The following is a 22,783-nucleotide window of genomic DNA, read 5'->3' on the forward strand; positions in this document are numbered from 1 at the left end:
ATGCATCCATGTTCTAACACTCTCTCAAATAATCCTTCCCAGACCTAACCCAGCAATGCCTCTCCTCAGTTCCTATCTTTGTATCAAGAGTAAATATCTCACTTGCACTGAGCCCCATATTCACATCTGCATCCCTGCTAAACACTGGGCTTGCTCTATTCGCCAGCCTTAGCCGTCTGTACCTCTTCCCGTCTGTGATCTTTGCTTGAATTCTACACAAACTCCCCCACTATTACTCCCACTTCCTGTTCTATACCCTCATTGCCCACCTTCTTTACATGAGCCTAAAACGTCCCATCTGCCGGGACTTATTCATACGCCTCCCTGGGGGCTGTGTCTTACTAAGTTTGGCTTGTCCATCTACAATTCTCCGGACTCACTGCCTCTTTTGATTTGTGCTTCTGTTCTCAACTCTGGGCCATGGCTAGTCTCAAGAATATCATGAATACCGACGATGAACACGTCGATTCAAGTTCCGGAACCCGTTCCGTCAGTTTGACTTCAAGACCACCCTCTACCCACAGCCATGCTACTACATTAAAACATCCACCACCCTCTTCCTCCCATAACAACAGGTCCGATATTCCTGTTTCATCCATGGCATCTTCTCTCGATGACCACACATCGTCACCGAAGCCCGACATCAACATGACTAGCCGACGCCGTAGCAACGCAAGTGTCGAGTCCAACGACTTCTCCTACCAGCCTGGCCCATCATCTCACGTTCCCATGAGGCCCTTCACCGGAGCAGCCACTGGAGAGGCACACGTCAAGTTGACTCCTATAACCAGAAAGATTAGTAAGGCGAAGAAAGGTGTTCCGGTTCACACATGCAACCAGTGCCCTAAGGTATTTTTTTTCCTTTTCTACGATCTTCATAACTAACTTTACCAGACCTTCTCTCGGGCAGAGCACTTGAGGTTTGTGGTCTTCCTCGAAGCTAAAAGGTGTTTCTAACAAGGGGATGCAGACGTCATCAACTCAGTCACTCAGCTCCTGATCTATTCTGCCCGGTCGAAAACTGTAATAAGACTTTCCATCGCAAGGACCTCCTCGACCGTCATGTCCAAAGACAGTACGTTGGGATAGTGTCGCCTGGAGAGCTTCGAGGCTAATAAGAGTAGTGAGCAAGATGGTCAAGATGTTAGAGACCCGAAACATAACCGCCAAGGCAGCCCGAAAACACCTAGCTTGCCCCCTGCAGACTCTGTACCAGAATCAGGGCTCAAGATGCCTGAAATCTATAGACATACTCGAGCAGGAACCACAAGCGGCAGCTCGAACATGGTTGGTCCATGGTCATCAGTGGCATCGACATCTGCTCCTCATCAGGCCTACCATCCGCCGCCAACCATGAACAATTCCTCAGACAACTACTCCATTGGGCCAAACAACTATGTACTCCATACACTGCCAACGAACGAAAGTTTTGTAGCAAGCTATTCGGAACCACGAAACGTGTCCGACATGTCTATCATATCATCCATTCCTGAGGAAGCACCCCCGGATCTAGGCTGGCCTGAAAGCTCAATGTCTTCATCAGCCCCTACAAGCACATTCTCAACTCCCCCGGATAACACAAGGCGCTCACAGTTCTCTGTGCCAACAACGAACGGGTCTTGGATGACCGCGACTCCAACTTACCCAACTACTGCAAATGACATCACTGCCACTCTGGACAGCAACACATACCCTGGCTCGTATTCATATACCGATACCCCACCGCAAGCGTATCCTTCCGTCTTTGGCGATATGGATCTTGCGTTACCTGGATACTCCGAAGGCCCTTCGTTCAACACTACCAACCAGATCCCTATTCCTACAGTTCGTAGCATGTCCCCCTCATTAGCTGTCGCTCAATCTGAGACTTTAGTAGCTGTCTCCTCGCTGCCAACATCAGATGGAGTTTTCGGATTGGGGTCATGTAGCTCTGGGCCTTCGGATGGTAGCTTATTGAGTACTCCTGATCTGATGCCCCTGTCTCTCCCTGCCGCAACGAGAGACTCAATTCCGACATACTTAGAAACTTACTGGGAGCATGTCCATCCCAAGAACCCCATCATACATAAGCACACTTATGAGGATGTACCCGAGGAGGAGACAGAGCATGTACAGGTGCTCCAATGCGCCATGGCTGCTCTGGCGACACAATACATCCCCAACGCAGACGACCGCATGAAGGGAGCCCAGCTTCATGCATACGCCTGGCAAAAGTCAAAAGTGGTGAGTTGAGAGAACAGGAGCTCGCCAAAGGAGCAGTCGACCATCGACCGGTGCTGATACACTTAGTTTACACAAGCTGAAAAGTGGTCAATACCAGTACAGCAAACTATTGCACTCTGCGAGTATTATGCTCGGTTTCGTGGTAGAAAGCCACACTCACATCAGCCTTCTGCCCGGTTCACTGCACTTTATCATAGGGTTAGTCCGCGTGATTTCTCTTGATTATTTCTCCCTTTATTTGATTATTTCTTCGGTCCTCCTTTTCTTCTTCTTTCTTCCTTTCTTCTATCCTTTACCTTTCTCTTCTATTGGAAAAGATCTAAACATCACGTCTTTCTTTTCGACCTCATACCCCACTCGAATACCTGGCTCAACTCCCGATAGGTTTTCAATCATCACCATGAATCTTCTTCTGGCTCTTCGTCCCAAGGTCAGTCGGCTTGGAAGATCTGGGTTGCTGCAGAAACTCAACGACGACTGCTGGCTGCCTGCTTTCTCCTCGACGTCCACAGTTCACGGTATCATCAACGACCGTATGTTTCCGCCATTGGCCTGGACTACACTGTTCCAGACACTCTTCCTATTCCACTCACAGCAACAACAACAAAATCTTGGGAAGCACATGACCCTCAAACATGGACACGACTACGGACAAGAAAGGACCCGAAAACCATCTCAAGCATCAACATGAGGACACTCTCTGTCACTGATGTAGCATCTCTACCTGAATTTGACACGGCAATCTTGCTTGTGGCATGTTCATTATTCATTCCGCGTCGTCAGAACCCAGCAAACGTTGGCCTGATAGATGGTGCACTGAACTTTGAGTCGGAGAGAATGTTTATGTTAAGAATATTTCCCGACTCGGCAGTTGCTAGTACCTACCTAGCCCTTCACTACACACCTCTTTACTACCTATTATCAGTATCTGGGCAGAGCTGGGTCTTCAACAAGAAGGTGACGGACTTCAATGTCTTCGTGGAACACCAGAAGTTACTAGGCGAATGGTGCAAATCTAGCACAGCTGCGATCGCCACTGTGTTTGCTGCCCGTGCTTTGAAAATCTTCCTTAAACTCAAAGCTTCATCCGACCAGGGAGAAGAGAGGAAAGGAGAATCCAACCAGCAACAAGCAGTACACTGGACAGATATCTCGGACTACTGGGGTGTTTACGTTTGCTCGTTGATCTGTTGGGCCTTTGGTATTGAGGATAAACAGGACAAGGACAATACCAAAATTTTGCCAAAAGCTCCAAAGCAGTGGATATTGACCGTTGCGGATCTGGAGCCGTCTGAGTTGCAAGCTCAGAATCATCGCAATGGGGCTCAAAAGGTTGTAAGTCTTGTGAAGGAGGCGTTGGAGAACGATTGTCTGGGCGGAGGAAACATTCTTTTTGCAGATGCCGTGAATGTTCTAAAACAACTAGAAAGGGGGGTATCTGCGAGGTCGTGCCCAGCTGTTTGAGAGTCTGGCGTTCATGAAGGACCATGTCCTATTTCTTCCTTCTCTTATTTATATATCTGTTTTGAGTTGACCGCATTGATGTGATATGAGAAAAGCATGCAGGTAGGAGTCGAGAGGTCGAAAGAGGGTGGATTTGGGAGTGAAGGATACATACCTTGGTTCAAGGAATCGTAGGGGGGCGTTGCAGAAGGAAACGATGCCTTTTATCTGCTGAATCTTTCAAATGCACGTCCACAACCATAGGTGACATATGAATGGCAAGAAAGGTGTTCAGTTTGTCTCAGTAGGGTGATTAACTGAGACCATGGTCCAGTTTGCAGATATGTACCAATGCGAAACGTCACGTAGTGGAGAGCATCAACTCATGCGCTCGGAAGTTTAAAGAGACCACAGTTGACCCAACTGGAGATGGAGTGGCTCAGAACTATTTCAGGATAGTTGCTGCGACGTCATGAGAGGTATTGACCCATTTTGATATTTGATCCTCCCAGCGTAGGATGGGAGCTGGGCATGACATTGCTGACGATGGATGAGGAGAGGGGTTTGGTGGCTTGTGGCGTTTGTCTCAGGATCTCAGCCCTGGGGGATAATTAGAATAGAGACAAGGGTTTGGAGGTTGTTGAATGAGTGCGGGTTTGAACCATTCCAGTGACGTCGGGATGACTTGTGCTGCTTATTGCTAGAAGGAATTGAATGTTGAGTGCTGACTGGAGGTTTAGGTGGTTGGTTTAGTAGTACCTTACCTGGCTTACCTCAAGGTTAGTAGGTTGGGGAATTGATGCACATGCCTACCTGGCATTTAGAGGGGGCGCCTTCATTATAAAGAGTATCTCACAGAGCTCGAAGAATATGACCAAATCGAGAAGGGCGAGGTATTTCGGTTGTAGGGCAGAGGCCAAGAGCGGATTACGATTGATTACTATGGTACGTACGATTGATGGCCTTGATCACATGCAAAGAAATAGACACATAGATAGAATACGACCAAAAGAAGAAAAGAAGCGGTGACGGAGGAACAAGAGAGATTAATCGTCCGTATCTGAGCGGTGATGAAAATAAATTGGTGGATGTTCCGTTGTTGGTTTAGCCTCCGACATACATACTAAGCCAGAGCCCAGACCTGTTGAGTTGGTATGCCTCCGTGTCAGTGGCAGAGTCGTTAAAGTACCTCATATTAACTCATGATCGACAATCCAAACATTGGGAGCCTCTCATGATAGTACCTACCAGGTAAGCAGGTATTTAGGTACTAAGGTAGTGTATGAAGGCCAAGCCGTGACATGATAACTCCCCGTCGGATCTGGCAGGTTCACGGACAATCGGCACCATTAATACTGGAGCCAAGAGTCGAGACCGAGTTGCCTATTCTGAAAGGAACCGAAGTCGAGGCGGTTTGCAAGCATTGCATTGGATGTCATGGAAGGAATTTAACACGAGGGCATATGTAACCTGAGGGCGAGGTAGACTACTAAGCTACTAACCTTACCCTGACCAGTAGAACTCTCTCGTATGTACTTACGAGGAAGCTCTGGAAAAGAGGCTAATAAAAAATACCTAGCGGATAAGGTAAAGTCGGATACAGTACCTTAGCCTTCTGCCAGGGTAAAACCAACAATATTATGTATGTATGTATGTACGGAGTATGTAAGAGGCATTTTCTTCTGTTTCGCTTCAGCCAACAACACGAGACGAGATGAGACAATTCAAGGCAAGGTACCTTTTATTAGCTCAATCAAATTCGGGTTCATCCATTTAGTTAACTACTAACTAACCTAGGTCGAGCGAGAGATGGATGATACGGTCGAATACGTGTCCCCCAGATCACGGAACCGGCACGGCAAAAAAGGCGCCCCAACGCTATTCATAGATGGCTCCAGTGGCCTAGCCCTGAAATCCGGAGTCTAGAGGCTAAGGGACAGGACAGGCCTGACTTATTTGGGGGTCCTAGTGGAGATCCCTTGGGTAGTAGGGTAGGTACTGAGGCAGGCATTGGATTGTGAAGGATGGAAAGCTGCCCTGAGCAGAAGAAACACAAGGAGTGAGCTTATTCTCGACTGTATAGCATTAAAACAAGGGTCATTTCCCTTTTCCGGCCTTTCTGTTTTGTTTCCTCTCTCTTTCTTCTTACTCTTGAGTTCTACCTGATTTACGAGACACAAGACGAGATTAGAAGACGAAGAAGAAGAAGGGGAAGAGAGAAAAAAAGCAAGCCAACCAGGGGAAGCCCAATTGTTTTGTCCATGGATGATACTTGATTTAGGATCACGGTCACTCCTGAGTTCTCGTACCTCATCTTGTTTAATTCAACTTCTCGTCTCGTCTCGTTTCGTCTGTTTTATTACTGAGCTGGGTTTAATTTGAATCACTTCTCCTCTTATTACTCCCGTACTTCTCTATATTATCCTGCCTCACGTGCCTCTACGCTCAACCATCGACAAACTCACTCACTTCTGTCTCTCCCACCATCAACCGATATACATACTTTTGTCATAGTGCTCCACCGACCGATCACAGACGGATCCTCTCGCGTTCCTTGTCCCACATTCGCGGCTCAGACGGCGCTGACACTTGATACCGGGGCTTGGCCGTGGCTTGGCCTGGGCAGTCGTCAGAGAACGAATCTGGAGTACGAGCTGAGCAATCATTGAAGAGCAATAGGGCGAAAAGAAAAGGAGAGAAGGAAGAGACACAGCGGGAATGGCCACGGCGTATATCGAATGAAGCAGCCAATCCAAGCCACGAGCCGACACGACGACTTACAACACCGTTAAGAAAAGGAAGAGGAAAAAAAGGGGGTCCAGAACGGGTTTCATTCATGCTACCAACCATTTTCTACTTGAGAGCTGACCTGAGCTGAGCTGAATCTGTGGAAGCGAGCAAACCGTACATGTCTGAAACGATAAACGGCGATAATAAGCTCCAACCCTTGAAGTCATTTCAAGCTGAAACAGGCGACAACATTCTTAAAAAAAATCCTTACAACATCAACATATTAACTTGAGAGACATCAAAGTTGAAATAGGGCAAATCTGTTCCTGGTTTTCACTACGTCACTTTTGCTTGTTCGTTCCCCGCCCTATCAAGCATCCCCACCAATCCCACAACGGTCTGCACCCCCCAAAGTGGAATCAACCTTGGCCCTCACCCCTGGAACACCTATTGCAGGACACTTCGTGGGTGTTATCTCCTGGAAATCCGCCTGAGCTGAGCGCCTGAGACGCCTGGACGCACCCGACCACACCCTTCCAGCCTAGGACCTACCTTACTGTACAGCTCCAGCACCCCCGCTGTCGATCGATCTATCACCCTCCATAACTTTTGAGACTGCAGTGCTGTGTGTGACAGGGAGCTCCAGCTGTTGGAGCCCCAGTCCGGCCGAGCCAAGGCCCTTTCTTCGTCATGGTGCGCATCATCCCAACCCGGCTCAAATCGACCTCTCGATCCTCCTCTTCTTCCTCCACAACCATACACTCCGTCAGCAACACCAACGGAAGAACCAAAAACAACCGCAGCAACAGTCCTCCCATGCGCTCGAAAAATGAGAGCACGAGCCCTTCGAGGGACGCTGGAAATGGTCTGGCCCTCAGAGTTTATATTATAAAGGTACTATATATTGATTGCCCTTTGGTACTTATGTTATGCACTTCACGCCCCCTTATACGAGCTGGCTGCAGGTCTCTCCAGCCATCATCGCTTCTCTGCCCGGTTTAATCGGCGCAGCGGCAAGGCAGCGAGAGAACATCCGAGTGTGAATTCATCCCATCTGACTTCTGCTAATATCTTGCCAGGGAAAAGGCCTTGCAGCCAAGGATCGAAGCGGCACATCCGATCCTGTAAGTTCCTCTCTCAACACCGTGTCCCCAATGCTGACAGTTTTGACCTTCAGTACCTCGTTCTCTCCAGCGGCGACTCTCGAATCGTAACCAACGATGTCCCGAAGACTCTTAACCCAGAGTGGAACGTCACCGAGCAAATTCCCCTCACATCTGTCCAGAATTTGGTCCTGGACGTTATCTGCTGGGACAAGGACCGCTTCGGAAAAGATTACATGGGCGAGTTCGATCTCGCTCTCGAAGAGATCTTCAACAACGACAAGGTGGAACAGGAACCTACCTGGTACCGTCTCAAGAGCAAGCGTCCCGGCAAGAAGACGAGTGTTGTCTCTGGTGAGGTCCAGTTACAGTTTTCCCTCTTTGACTCGACGAACCCATCAGCGACACCACAGCAAATCCTCGAAAAGTTCCAAGTCCTTGTAGGAACTGCCCCCTCTGGCTCTCGAAACGTAACACCCTCGATGACACCGAATCTGGCCCCCACAGGCTCCCAATCCGCCCCCAGCCCTCAGGACAGTCCTAGTGACGATGACGATGACGATGACGATTTCGACGATGACGATTTCGACGAAGGTGATGAGGATGAAGGTGAACAAGATGCTACCAAGCGCAAGCGCCGACTTCGAATCCGAGGACTGAAGAAGAGGAGACGCAACAACCCTTATGCCTTTGCCAGCAGTGGGTCTGACGTCGTTGGAATCATCTATCTTGAGGTCATCAAGATCACAGACCTGCCTCCCGAATCCAACCTTACACGCACAAGCTTCGATATGGACCCTTTCGTTGTGGCATCGCTCGGTAAGAAGACATACCGAACTCGACGTATTCGCCATGACCTCAACCCCGTTTATAACGAGAAGATGCTGTTCCATATCCAAAGTCACGAGCAGAAATACTCCTTCGCTTTTACTGTCATCGACCACGACAAATACTCCGGTAACGATTTTATTGCTTCGTGTGATCTTCCAATTCACCAGTTGATTGAGAGAGCCCCCAAAGCAAACCCTGAAACCGGACTCTATGATCTCCAAGTTCCTGCACAGGCCGAACCGCTTCCTTCACGATCGCGATTCAAGAAGCTAGCCATGTCACGATCCAACTCTTCCTCCAGTATCAGCAAGATGATTCGTCCTCCACTGAGCAAGCACGCCTCCAACACAAGCATGACATCAGCGACTCCCGCCCCTGCTCCCACCTCAGCACCCGATCCTAACAAGCTGGCACCCTCGGATGTCCTCGCCAATACTGGTTCTGATCCTGACTCGACCAACCAGGACAGCGGAGATGCCGACTTTTACGACTATAACGTTCCTCTGAAGATGAAGAACACCGAAAAGTGGGAGAAGAAGCATAACCCCGTTCTATACCTCCGCGCGAAGTACATGCCATATGATGCCCTCCGACAACAGTTCTGGAGAGCCATGCTTCGGCAATATGATGCCGATGAGAGCGGTCGCATCAGCAGAATCGAGCTCACAACAATGCTCGAGTCTCTGGGTTCTACGCTTACTGAGAATACCATCGACGGCTTTTTCAAGCGATTCCCCCACCGTGATGCTGATAACGATGAGAATTGGGAGCTTACCATGGATGAGTGCGTCGTCTGCCTGGAGGACCAACTGGAAGGACGAAGGCGATCCTCAGGCACTGCCGCAGATAAACTGAGGGGGTTGGTGCCCGAGATGAAGAACCTCCTTCACGTGCCCGGTCATGGACACAACAACAACAACAACAACAACGGTGGCTCAGAGACCCCCAGCGTTCTTGAGCTCGACTCGACGTCGGGAACTCAGACTTCCATCTCAAATGTCCCCACTTTGAAGACACCTGCAGATGAGGAGGGCGATCCCCTCGACAAGTCGGACAGCAGTGACGACCGTTCTGAAGAGCACGTCGTAGAGATTCGAGAATGCCCTATTTGTCACCAGCCCCGACTCAACAAGCGCAAGGATGCTGACATCATCACCCATATTGCGACATGCGCAAGTCAGGACTGGAGGCAAGTCAACAGCGTGCTCGTGGGTGGATTTGTCACAGCCAGTCAGGCGCAGCGCAAGTGGTATTCGAAGGTCATTACCAAGATCTCTTACGGTGGTTACAAGCTGGGCGCCAACTCGGCCAATATCCTTGTGCAAGATCGTCTCACGGGGCAGATCAACGAGGAGAAGATGAGTGTTTATGTAAGACTCGGCATTCGTCTGTTGTACAAGGGACTTAAATCTCGAGATATGGAGAACAAACGAAGTAAGCAGGGTGCTCACCTGAAAATTTCACCAGCATTACTGACAAGGTTATAGTTCGAAAGCTACTCAAAAATCTGAGTGTCAAGCAGGGCAAGAAGTTTGACGATCCTGCATCCAAGGATGAAATTGAAAAGTTCATTGCTTTCCATGGTCTCGACATGTCGGAAGTTCTGTTGCCGTTGGGGGAGTTCAACAACTTCAATGAGTTCTTCTACCGCGCCCTGAAGCCTGGCGCTAGACCCTGCTCTGCGCCCGACAACCCTCATATCATCGTCTCACCAGCTGATTGTCGAAGCGTCGTCTTTAACTCTATCACAGTCGCTACCAAGATTTGGGTCAAGGGTCGTGAGTTTAACATGAAGAGACTCCTCGGCGACGCATACCCTGAGGATGTGTCCCGGTTTGAGGGCGGAGCTCTGGGCATCTTCCGACTGGCTCCTCAGGACTACCATCGCTTCCACATCCCTGTTGACGGCGTCATGGGCAAGCCTAAGACGATTGAGGGTGAATACTACACAGTGAACCCCATGGCTATTCGATCGGCTCTGGACGTTTACGGAGAGAACGTGAGAGTCCTCGTGCCAATTGACAGTGAACAGCACGGACGGGTTATGGTTATTTGCGTCGGTGCAATGATGGTAGGCAGCACCGTCATTACCCGCAAGGAGGGCGATATGGTCCACCGAGCTGAAGAGCTTGGGTACTTCAAGTTTGGTGGTAGCACGATCCTGCTGCTTTTTGAACCTGGACGAATGGTGTTTGACGATGATCTCGTCGACAATGGCAAGGATGCACTTGAAACTCTGGTAAGTAATTCACATTGGTGAGTTCCACAACTACTAATTCCCCGTAAAGGTCCGAGTTGGCATGTCTGTTGGCCACACGCCTAGTGAGCCACAGTGGACTCCTGATATGCGCAAGAAGGCAGAGAACATCACGGAAGCGGACAAGAGAGCTGCCAAGAGACGAATCCAGGGCAACGTAGCCTTGCAGGAGTCTCCAGATGGCAGTGGAGAGGAAGAGCAGCCATCGAGATTAGCATCCAAGCCCACCATCGATACAATGGCTGCGTCGGCGATGTAGAGACGCCGGCATAGCACGCGGAAGCGATGTAAGTGGAGATGTCGCCCGCAGACGCGGAGACGACGGGGGGTACATTCAACATTAAGCAGGGCATGTAGAAGGTGGATAGGTAGCCTCCGGAGACGTGTAGATATGGCTATTGAACTGGTTATCGAGGGATTTGTATGAAGACAAAGGAATACATGTTCGGCACGTGGTCGTTGGACAAGGAGAAACAGGATAGGCTATAACTTGATGCATGAGAAACGAAGCGACGTAAACGAAAAAGCGAAGCGAAGCGGACACAAACGGACAGCAGCACAGGCACCTTTCTGTTTATATTAGTGCATATATGCTTAACTATTTAGTGATACATCAGAATGCTTGTTATTGGTGTTACATGGAGCCCCATCACTCAGGACCAACTGATGGCCAACATCGAAAAGTTGAATAGCTCGGTTCGGAAACAGGCCAAGTCCAAGTACGTGACATCAGTGGGGAAGCCGAACCGATCCGAGGAAAAGCACTTCTTCCTCCAGCTGAAGGAGTTGGAGAACCAGCTGGGCTAAAATCTGGGGAAGACTAAAGATGAACTTGATTTGGAGTAGGGTTCTATGCCTGGTATAGGTATAGATAGCAATGCACGATGTCTTCCTTGCTTCGCCCAGAGATAATTAGATAATCAATATTTGGTCAGTATTCTCTATACTGGTACTGAACGTACCTAGTAGGCAATTTTGATCCAGTCTTGAACTTGATGTCGTGATGACACGTGCTGAAATACCTTTACCGGGATAGACTTCACCAGCCACAGCGAGTCCCTTGAGCACCCCGCAAAAGAGAGATCGGCCGGCGCATCCCGATTACAGGGGGTGTTAATGTGGGCAGATGGTCATGCCACTGTTATCGCTTTCGAGTCATGGGTTGCCAGGGTTGCACGATGAGGGATAGATAATGGTATTGGGTTCAGAAATTGAGTTTCATTTGGGTATCTAGTGTGAGAAAAAGGGTCGCTGATTTCAACCACTGAACAATTTAAGAACAAGTATAAAAAAGAAGAGCCTCTATCCGAAAGGTCTCGGTCCAGTCTGCCTGTACATCTACATGGCACCTTAGAGTCTTGTATTCCATCAGAAAGAATGACAACTCGCATGCCAGTTTCTGGTGTTTTCTCATGCGAATGTGGGGGACATGTCTTATTATGCAACTCTGTGACAAGATTTCGTGATTGACACCTTGTGGTCCCACGGTGGCACACTAGCCCCACAGATCTGGGCTGTTTTTGATGCATCTCGTCTGAGGGAGAGTTTGTTGGCAGATCTGTTGATGAAACTGTTGCCGGATTTGATTTTCTGTACCAAGGGGCGCCAAAAAAGAAGAGGTGCTGGGGTCTTCGAGAGTCTTGAAGATTGGGCGTAATGTGAAAGAGGAAGTTTAGCGACGGCTTCAAATCCCGTCTAGTATAACAAAAGTCATATGCGCCAGATGCTGTGTCCGTGTCCTGAATGCAAAAGTTCGACCCGTCTCATAAGTCATGGGCAAATAAGGCAAAATCGCAAGTCTTTGTATTTCCTCAGTGACGACTGTTGGGGTGCCATTCTGAATCTGAGGCATTCGAGGGGCGTCGCTCTGATCGCTGAGCAGGTGGTGACGGGGACCGCGAGATGGGACGACCAAACATAGACGAAGGGGTCTGTGTTGGGGGAGCCAGATCGGGAGAAGGTTGTCGGGTCTGACGCCAGGAAGCGTAGATCTGCTTGCAGAGGTGGGCGGTCATTGTGTAAGTCATGTTTGGGGTGTTGGGTCTGAAGTGAAGACCAATTATGAGAATGGTTGTGGTCGTAGTCGAAGTCGAACAGTTGTTCGTAAGGAGAAAGCCTAGGAGACTTGAGTTGTATAGACGAATATTATATGAGTAGGTAGGTATGTTTGATATACTGAGTATACCTAGTATATGAAATTATGTGTAGAGTCGAAGTCGAAGAAAAGGAACAGGTCGAGGGACTGAGAAGTGCAGACCTTTGTGCTTAAGTACCTACTACCTCTTCCATGGTAAGGTAGGTAGGTACCTTAAGGTAAGGTAGGTTGCCTCAAATGAGGTGCCCAGGTGCCACTTCCTCTGCCAGCACGTCGGTACCTGGAGTGGACCTGCCAAGCTGCAACTCTTCCGCCGCTTGTATCCTTACCTTATTATGGACCCGCACCCACCTGCCACTCAAGGTAAACAGTGAACTGCTTCCGAACCGAAGACTGGGCAGGCAGGAGATCCCGAATGGGAAAGGAAAGAGACAACCGACCAATCATAACCTCGCTAATTGTCAGAAACGCCCGACTTTTGGGCTGATGTGGCAGTGAATCGTATGACCTTGGCTTGGGTCACTTCCATGTGGCTCAGACGGGAGAGATTACCCTTGTCTGACCAACCAAGTCGGCTTCTACTTCAGTTATCCAACAAGGTCGAGAACAAAGGGGTTCCATTCTACCAACCTTACCTTGGATTCAGTGAAAGATGAATTTAGAGCCTTTGTTTCTTTGCTGACTCTTCCCTCCCTTGTCCTTCCTTGTCTTATCACTACAATAACTCTTTGTTCTCAAACCCAACCCCAAACCCAACCATCCACTGTTACAGGCAGGGGTCCGGTCCGAATCGTCTGTTGCTGACGCCATTCGCCTTGTTTATTCCTCATTTTAACTTTGACTCTTCTGAGTGATCCGTTTCGTGTTCGTTCTTGACCTCGACCGTTAGCCCATGGCCCATTTTTGATTATCTTAGTTGCGGATCATATGTCCCAATTCTCTGATTATATTCATTCATTCAATCGGCAAATATATCCACTCATATCCAACAAGTCGTTTCATAACATGAGATATCTCGACCAACAAGTGTGACCTGATCTCTTTTGTTGGGCATTATCTTCTCATTCTCACCCCAATCGATCGTTTCTACTGGCTGGAATACATACAGCATACACATGGGAGCACATCGAACTGGCAGCCTCAATTTCATAGCAGTTTTACCTCAGCCTTGCACAAAAATTACCTACTCAAATTCGACTTTTTAACTACTAACCTACTCGAACTTTTCACATAAAGCCCTTGCCCAATAGACGCCAGGTATATCATCCGTGTCTACATTATTATAAACCGCACTCTTATCACAGAACACAATCAGCAACCCAAGAATAATCAGACCCGCTATAAAGAATGCAATCGTTGCCTGATACAACCAGTCGGCTACAAGAATAAATTCACCTCCTCAGGAGTAAGCTCTACCAACCATGATGTCCCCAACTGGTCTTCCGGAGAAGGTCGCATGTCCTGCGTTCATTCCTACTCCTTCTCGCACCACACCCCAACGAACCTCCAGTGTTTCAACGCCGCCCTCTCGCGACACTCGGTGGCATCGTGCGCTCAGAACCGCCGAACACGTTCCGCCCACTAAAGCGAGTGGGTTACCGGCCGGCTCTCCGCCTTCGACGGAACCACGGGGATCCACCTGCCGGAGTGCTAGACCAGCAATGCCGAGACCGAGCAGCACGAGTAGAACGAGGAGGATAAGTAGCGGTAGGGGGCTGAAGCCAATTCCCGTTGTGGTTCCCTTAATATCGTCCACGGTTACGAGAAGAATACCCTGACTGAGAAGAAAAGCCATTGCGACGACAAGAAAGAAGAGTATCCAGGATACGGGCCGAGGCAAGGTGAGATATAGTGAAGTCGTCTGGGAACCGAGTGGCTGTCCTGAAGACACACGCAAAGGAAGCAGGTCCGATGTAAACTGCGAGAGCTCGTGAGACAGGTAGAACAGGGTGAGCAGCGCATTACTGGAAAGGTACAGCAGACCCAAAAGGAGCTGGGGTAACGCAGCCAGAACGGCCATACCAGACCTTGACGTTCCTGCGGGCAGCTCATATACCACTGTCGCCTTGCCGAACCTAGTAAAGGCCTCCTTGGGTTCCTTCACAGCCCCTAGTGTCAGAGCCGCAGCTGCCAACACCACAGGCATGATCCACGTCATGAACCAAATAGCCCATCGGTTGAATGAGGGGACATTGAACCAGCGGCTTGTCTTGGCATACCAGTACTTGCCCTCTCGGTCTCCCCATAATCCCTTCTTGATCTCTTCCTTGATGATGAGACATGAATCCTGAGTGCTGACATCGGGATCGGCGAGGAACGAGCTCAGAGCATCACCCAGCGTAACGAGTGGACTGAAAACTTGTCTGGTGAGTGCTAATGCGACGGCGATGGCATAAGTGAGGATGAGAACAACATTGATTAGCGTAATAGCGGCGAGAAGAGGCCCGTTAACATTAAGCGACGATTTAGATTTCTCTGCGTGTTCGGTAGTAATAATTATGGCATTATATCTTCAATTTGTTAGTGACAATATAGTCGTCGGATTTTGGATTGCATACATTACTTGGGAAAGGAGGGCAAAAACCATCATGATACCCGACAGCGTTGCCCTCGTCGAAGAGATGAGTGACATGTTTCGTAAAGATGGGGTCCCTATGTCGAGCCACTTAAACGTTGAATGGGCGTTGTCTACCTCAGCACGAGTCGGGCTGTTGAGGATTTGAACGACGTAGTTGGCTCCAGCGATGAGAATGATGGCAAACATATTCACGGCCGCCAAGATCCCTCTAGCAATACCTTCAACTGTAGTCGAATTACCCTCCATTAACAGCGACTCCCATGTTGACATATGTCCCTGGGCCGAGGCGAGAGCGAGACAAGTCACAGAAGCCACAAGAATCAAGAAAGCCAGAAACATGTTGGCCGCAACACCAGCTCTCCATCCTGTCATAAGAGATCGGGTAGGCTGCGGTCGTTCCTCCACAAGCATCTTCTCCCGTTCAGCCCTCGGAGTACCCGGCCTCGAGTTGTCGGGCGTACTTGAAGCTGAGTGAATAAAGTCTAGTTGAGATTCCCGTGGGCGTTGAAACTGTCCGGGTTCAGGACTATCTGGGATGCGGTGTCTTCGGGCGAGAGTCTCGGGCGTCTCACCGCGCATGAAGTTGACTACATAGTCAGGGATGATGTCGCTACCAAGAACGCTAGAGACAGAACGACTTATGCTGCCGGCAGCACGGCGAGGAAAGGAGCCCGAACTGTGCGGGATAGAGCGAGAGTTGGACGGCCTGCGGGGGTAATTGGGAATGGAAGATCGTGAGTTGCTGAAGCTGTGAAAGGGCCATCTGACGGTCTGCCGTCCTGAGGAAGTGGTGAAGCCTCGGGTCCGACTAGTCGGGGGTCGCGTAGTCGTCGCGGAGCCAGGTTCTTCTGAGATGCTATCTCGGATTAGTTGGATGCCGTAGGCAGACATAACTTCTGTTGTTTGAATACCTTTCGAAGTTTTCAAAGTTCATGACTGAGCCAGGCTTATCCCACACCCATGGTCTAAATGACCGGGTAGAAGGAGGCCCCTCCATCGTCATATGGGATTTGGTTTATGAGATGACGGAGGTTGGAGGTTTGATTTGTTCAGAGACTGTCACACAATGTGGCGAAGTCGATTCGAAGATGTAAGCCAAGGGCGATCGGTCATGTATGACACTCGTTGGTCAACAGTCAAAGTGTAAAGGTGCGTTGATCACTGGGTGATATCTGGGGGGGAAATGATACTGTATGGCCAAAGAGGGTGGGTGGAAAGACTACGATGATGAGCGCAGCTCGCCTCAATAATAGCAAATATAGCAAGGAAACGACAGACTAAACAGAAGGTTAAATGAGTGTAAGAAACGAACGAATAACCAACAGTCGACAGACCGTAACGAATGAAAAGAAGGTCCGTAGAATAGAAGAGAAAGAAGAGGGGAGAGAAGTCCAGGAAGTCGTTGGACCAAAAGAGACGAGAGACACGCTCAAGATCTCGTAGCCAGCGAAGTGGTCGAGGGATCCCAGGCTGTACAAGGGTTCCGCATGGGACCCTAGCATAGGCCTTGCAAGCATTTGCATGAATTAGATGGACGGGCGGAAGCCAATCAACCCAGCCTGATGTCGACGGGTAACCCGCAGGTGAGGGTCGTGCTTCTGTTTCGACATCAGCTATGATTACCTACCACGCCCACGACCACAGCCAGGAGCCCAGGAAATGGAATGAGCATCAACCCACACATTGATATCCTGGGTCGTTTCGTTGCTTCAACACGGACGGGCGATAATAATGATAGCAACAAGGAGAGAAGGATTGAGAGTTCTTGATGGCTGGGTAGCAAAGAAGCCATCGAATCTGTGATTTGCTGTCCTCGCATTGCCAGCTCAGCAACCATGTTGCACATATAACTCCTGTATTAAGACGGACGAAACGCAGATCTCACAGCCCAATGACGGATGCGATGACTGCAAAACTGCTACTTCAACCACAATATCTAGACCTCAATGCAGTCTAGACCTAATGCGAAGTTTCTGGATTTAGCATCATTACGGCCTGATCAGTGGGTGCATCATCACGAGTCCTCCCTCCTCCTCCTACTCCCCTTCCTGTCAGATACGACCCTGAAAGAAGCCTCGACATGAGGCTGTGCATTCAAGACGGGAATAAAAGCGGACTCGAGAGACTTATGTGCGAATAGAATGGCTCGAATCGCATCCGGTGAAACGACTAAAAGAAAGAAAGAAACGCGCACAGAAGTTGACAAGAGTAAAATATTAATTGAAAGCTGAAGCTCGAGACGTTGGAGATGCAAGAGGTTGTCCCACCCCTGTTGCCCCATAAGGCATGGTTCGTGTTTCATGCTCCCCAAAGCAGAATAGCTCACGTTGCAGGCCGAATTAAGGACTCCAAGTCACGGACCAACCGAATCTCACGGTTTTGACCAAAACGAAACAACGGGTAAGCTAGAACTTGTTGCCTTGCTTCCCATCGTCTCTGGCGTCAATAAAAATTAATTAATGAATCAATTGATCAATCAATCAATCGAATAGCAGAGATCAACCCCCGTGCTCATCCCGGCCACGCCGTATCGCCTAGATATAGGTCTAGAGCTGCACTGCACATCATGCTCTACCTGTCCGTAGTAGGTCGGTACTTGTTCAAGGTTACATAGTGAATATCCACTGAGGATCAAGTTAAACACTGTTCCCCAGAACAAATCCAGGGTGTGTAATTCTCGATGGAAACCTCATTACATATAATACGAAGTAGTATCACTCTTTTCAACGCCCCTTAACTGAGAACGACTTCCGCTCGCGACGCTGTATTGTTCACTCGGTTCCCAAGACTATGCACGTATTTGTGATCCCGTTCGCGCATTGATAGTATAGCATAGCCACTTCTCCCCTCAAAGATTGAAAGAGAACCTATTCATAACTCCCCGCTCAAAGCAAAATAGAACGAAAGGGAAAAGTCAGTCGTTAACGAGCGCCCTGACTTCTATGCGCATAACATGTCATGTCAATCCACATCCTTCTCTCTACTCATGATGGTGCACAGGCCATGATCAACCTGTCATGACTCCATCTTCTCCTAGCAGAGGCTTGTTTATACAGGCATCATCTCGGCATCTTTCTTGCAGCCCACTATTTCAATCAGCAACTGCGCTCTCGTCCGCCACCTCTCCCTGCTTCGCTGCTGATGGAATGCTAATGTTCGCACGAGACTTGTACTGCGCCTCAGCGAATCGAGCCCAGTGCTCTGGATCGCTCGCCTCCATGCACTTGAAAGCAATATCTCGATCCTCCTTGAAAGCCCTCACGGGACCCTTCTCCTTGACTAATTCCCAGATTTCTCCACCGAGATCCTCAGCCAGTTCAACAAGCATCCTGACGTGTTTGGGATCAGATCCGATATCATCGATTGTGCTGAGGAGGTCAATCTGCTCCTCCTTAATGAGGCCGGCACGAAAGCGATGACCGGCACGGAGGATTCGGCCTTCTTCCTCAACCAATATTTTGGCCATAGAGTTGGACCTCGACAGTGGCTTGCCTCCCGTGATTTCGCCTTCGTCCTCATTGTCCGACAAAGCCAACGCGGAATCCTCGAGTGGCAATGTGGTTGGCGACTCTTCGCTCCCCTTTGTCCCTGCACGGGGGCGCCTTTGCAATGCAGGATCCTCGCGGGTATCCGGGTACTCGTCTTCGAAACGTTTGATAATTCCTTGCAATGTGTCGTCGAGGAAGGTTAGTCTGCGGAGGTTGTGATCATCATCAGGATTTGCCCTTGCTTTGATGAGCGCTGGCTGGAGACGTTGGCGGATCTTGCGTGCACCCATCAATAGGTGCTTTGACATGTCCTTGGCCTTTCCGCCTGTGGACAAGTTCGCCGCAGGGCTTGATGCTCCGTTCTCAATCTCACGAATAAATTCACCTGATTGTCTCCGTGACTCATCGCCACGGTTCTTCAGGCAACAGGCAAGCGCCTTGACCACACCAGTACCTCCGATGACATAGTCCTCATCAGGCGCTGAACCGTCATCGTCGTCACTTTCGTCTTGGTCTAAGACGTCGTGTCCAACGAGATGTGCGAGAACATCAGGATAAGGTGGCAACTTATTCTCGCCAGCCTCTAGGTTGTTCTCGGCAAGCGTCGATGCCAAAACCGCACCTGCGTCAGTATCGGGAAGTCGTTCCATGTTACGAAGGCAGTAGGCAACAACTTGCTTAGCCATGGCCTTGACAATCTCTCCAGCATGTTCACTAGGAACCTCGATATCCACACAAATGAGACTCTTGGACACACGAGCCGCGGCAAGTAGAGACGCATAAAGAGCACATGCTTCTTCTTGCGCTTCTTCTGTGCTTGCATCGGCAAGCTTGACAATCTCGGCATTGTTGGTGATATTGATATGTGCCAGCGTTTTAACCTCAGGGAGCACTTCCACTATTGCGATCGCTTGTTCTGGCGTCATCGCAGCATCTTCTAGATGCATTCGTTTCAGCACTTTCATCTTGGGAAGATATCTATGTACAGTTAGCATATCTGGATCGGGCTGAGGGTTATCAGGTAACATACCTCCTGAGCAGACCAACGGCGCTGGGGGTGGACTGGAACAATGATGGGTTCTGGGACAAGTCAAAGAATCGCAAATTCGGTAGCTTGACCATCACAGGTAAGATCTTGCAGAGTGCGGACGGCGTCAAGTTACAATCGGCCATGCCGAGTCCCCAGAGCGTAGTATCATTCTCGATGGCTGTTGCCAAGGCTTCAGTGTGTTGGCTGAGATCATTGCCGCCCAGGTCGAGACCTTCGCAGTGACCCTCTGTAAGGAACTTGACAACATGTTTCATGCCCTCTGCATCGATCTGGTTGTGCGACAAACCGAGTCGTTTCACGCCACATTGAATCAAGCCGTTGACGATGGTTCCAAGCTGCCCCATTGTCAAACCCGTTTGGCCAATGTTCACTAACTCGAGCGTTGACCCCCCCAGTCGCTCTCCCAAAGCAGCGGAGAAGATGCTCGAGATGCTTCGAGGTATATGAACTCCATTGTTGAGTGAACCGTTTTGCTGTGATTGAGGCTGGCGTGGGAATTGAATGTAAGAGACATCGAGGAATTTAAGCGATCGGCATAAATAGATGAAAAGCGAGAGATACTTCCATCCATCAGGGCCTATCTTATTGTTCTTCAGGACAAGTCGCTCTACTACGCCGCCTTGATCCTCATCGTCATGCTTGGGCTTCCGCCGCCTCACAACAGCTGGTCTCTTGGCTGCCAGCAGACCGGCTAGGATAACTCGTAGACCTTCGTCGCCGAGCCCGCTGTTCTCTAAAAGTATTTCCCTCACAGGGACGATTGCAAGATAATCTCCGAGAGTGATGAGATCTGGTAATTGGAGCCAATAATCTGTTAGATCAAGTTTGTTGACCGTGCCAGTCGAGGCATTGTAGTTGGCCATATCGGTGAGTTGCTCAGTGATCTTTTTCAGAATTGGCGTTTCGCGAAGCTGGCAGCATCTTCGGTATACTCGCACAGGGTTCGTGGTAGGTACCGTCTGAGGCTTGTTGGTCTCGGGGCCATTGGGCGGCGTTTTTGTTTTGGCCGAGTCATCACTGCTGTCAAAATGGATCTCCATGGGAATGGATCCGTTGGCTTCGTCCAGTTTTCGCTTCTTCTCCTTTCTGGCCTTTCGTTCTTCCTCGCTCTTTTTCTTCTTTTCCTTCTTCTTGGTGTTTTCCTCCTTTTTCTCTGGCACAGGAGTTGGACTGCCATTGGCCATTTCACTAACTTGTTGAGGTGCTTCAGTCCCTTCCTTTTCAGGTTCCTTTGGCAATGTTTCTCCTGTAGTCTTGACTTCTCCGTTGGTTTCCTTCTGCTCTTCCACAGCCTTTGGGTTCTTCAGGGCCTCGCCCTCACCCTTCTCAGTCAACTTCTTTTTCTGGGTCTTGTCGGTCGTTTTAGGTAGTGAAGAATCGTGGTCAGCATATTTCGGCTGGGGCGCAATCTCAACGTCCACACAGAATGCGACTCTTCTAAGTTTGGCACAAGAGAGCTCCGATATAGGACATCTTTCTCGGCTTTGGTCGACATTCAGAACCACTCTGTCGACAAGACCATGGCCAAGTTTTCCGCTTTGTGAAAGAGCCCCATTGTTAGAAGAAGACAGGCGCCGGAACATGCCCAGGAAGCCGGGCTGTCCACTCCTGGGTGGAGCTGGTATATAAGGGCCATCGCCTTCGGGTTTCGCAGCATGGGGGAGCACGGCGTTCTTTGTATGTGGCAGCTTGGGAGGGACGGGGTCTGCCGGTGGCGCGGGCGACGACTCTGGTATGGGAGCTGGCGAAGGAGGACCGGCTGGTGGTGTATTAGAGGAAGAGAATTTGGCAGAGATATTGGAGAACCATGAATTGCGACGGTGAGGCGATGTGCCAGGAGGGGTCTGTTTATCTATAGAATTGGAGCGCGAAATTCGTTTTGTAGCTGAGGAGCCATTTGGAGTCGTGGACTGGCCATTGGTCGAGATATTGGAGTCTACGGAGGCGTTATCTGTGGGAGCCGAAGCCGGCGACTTCGGTCGAGAGTTTGCGCCAGGGATCTGTCTTGGAAGAGCTGCTGAGGGAGTTTTGGTGGGCGGTGAATTCCTGGCTGCTTTATCTGTTCGCCATATTAGCTCTAGGTCTTGGTCTAAAGCGCCAGAACAATAGACACGATGCGCGTTTTGAAGTCTGGGCGAGTGGCGACTGGGAAACATGCCTTTGGAAGCACCATGGGTCATCCAGCTGACATCAACACCATGAACCTGCTCCATAGTGGGAGGGGAGCCGAGACAGCTGGCCAAGATGTGAACGAGATAATGATGATAAGAACTTATACAAGTTTTAACAGTGTTTATAAAAGCTGGAGCCGAACTAGAGGAGGTGAAGGGTGAATGAGTAATGAGTAATGAAAAGAGGAGAGAATCGACCCGAGAGATAATGATTAGTGAGGTGGTAGTGTTGGGATGGATGCCATCGATGGCTCTAGCCCAGAGTAAAGGTAAGGTATGGATGGCTAGCGAATCCTGGAGACGGGCTGAATGAGGTATAGTTAAGAGCTACCTTGGACTATCGTAGTCAAATACAGGTAGAGTAACGGTAGCGGTTCGCAAAGTACATGTACTTTATGTGGGCATCCGAGCGGTACCTACTAAGGTTTGGCTTGGTCTAGACTATGCACGAAGGTGGTCTCGACCTGGAGTTAGAGCAATGACGACGGAGGATGAGAGAGGAGATCGAGATAGAAACGGGGAGCAAGTGATGAATATGTCGTGGTAGCTCCATGCGAAGTGGAAATGTCGGGGGAGAATTATGACAACATCCAGTCCAATAGCGGGGTAGGGGTTTGTCACGAGCAGTTGAAATAAGGCACAGACAGCACATTTCCAGCGCAATAGCAACTGTAAGTTGTTAGAAAACAATACACACAAGGCGGCGGCGGTCGGTGAGGCAAACGACATTTCATCTGCTGCTGACCAAGAGGCAACAAGCCCGAACCCAGTTTGCTGATCAAGACTAAGGTACCTACTTAACTAAAAGGTACT

The 22,783-nt window shown here is 49.6% G+C and overlaps 4 protein-coding genes across 4 annotated transcripts; 2 read left to right on the plus strand and 2 right to left on the minus strand.

Annotated features, from left to right (window-relative positions):
- Positions 1–420: 420 nt before the first annotated feature.
- FSUBG_7434 (C2H2 zinc finger transcription factor) lies at positions 421–3,687 on the plus strand (the record flags this gene model as incomplete). The annotated part of the gene is made up of 7 exons (XM_036685739.1): positions 421–849; positions 895–920; positions 971–1,075; positions 1,248–2,223; positions 2,300–2,421; positions 2,608–2,756; positions 2,795–3,687. 7 exons carry the CDS (start codon positions 421–423, stop codon positions 3,685–3,687), a joined length of 2,700 nt encoding a protein of 899 aa, XP_036537042.1.
- Positions 3,688–7,086: 3,399 nt separating this feature from the next.
- FSUBG_7435 (phosphatidylserine decarboxylase) lies at positions 7,087–10,846 on the plus strand (the record flags this gene model as incomplete). Its single annotated transcript, XM_036685740.1, has 5 exons — positions 7,087–7,290; positions 7,476–7,520; positions 7,574–9,764; positions 9,818–10,569; positions 10,619–10,846. The coding sequence occupies 5 exons, from the start codon at positions 7,087–7,089 to the stop codon at positions 10,844–10,846; spliced, it is 3,420 nt and encodes a 1,139-aa protein (XP_036537043.1).
- Positions 10,847–14,081: 3,235 nt separating this feature from the next.
- Positions 14,082–16,194, minus strand: FSUBG_7436 (uncharacterized protein; the record flags this gene model as incomplete). Its single annotated transcript, XM_036685741.1, has 3 exons — positions 14,082–15,192; positions 15,241–16,116; positions 16,172–16,194. 3 exons carry the CDS (start codon positions 16,192–16,194, stop codon positions 14,082–14,084), a joined length of 2,010 nt encoding a protein of 669 aa, XP_036537044.1.
- A 2,157-nt stretch (positions 16,195–18,351) lies between these two features.
- On the minus strand, positions 18,352–22,012 carry FSUBG_7437 (GIP3; the record flags this gene model as incomplete). The annotated part of the gene is made up of 2 exons (XM_036685742.1): positions 18,352–19,726; positions 19,779–22,012. 2 exons carry the CDS (start codon positions 22,010–22,012, stop codon positions 18,352–18,354), a joined length of 3,609 nt encoding a protein of 1,202 aa, XP_036537045.1.
- Positions 22,013–22,783: the final 771 nt, after the last annotated feature.

The sequence above is a fragment of the Fusarium subglutinans genome, assembly GCF_013396075.1.
Source record: "Fusarium subglutinans strain NRRL 66333 chromosome Unknown NRRL66333_c0000095, whole genome shotgun sequence".
Classification (NCBI taxonomy): Eukaryota; Fungi; Ascomycota; class Sordariomycetes; order Hypocreales; family Nectriaceae; genus Fusarium; species Fusarium subglutinans.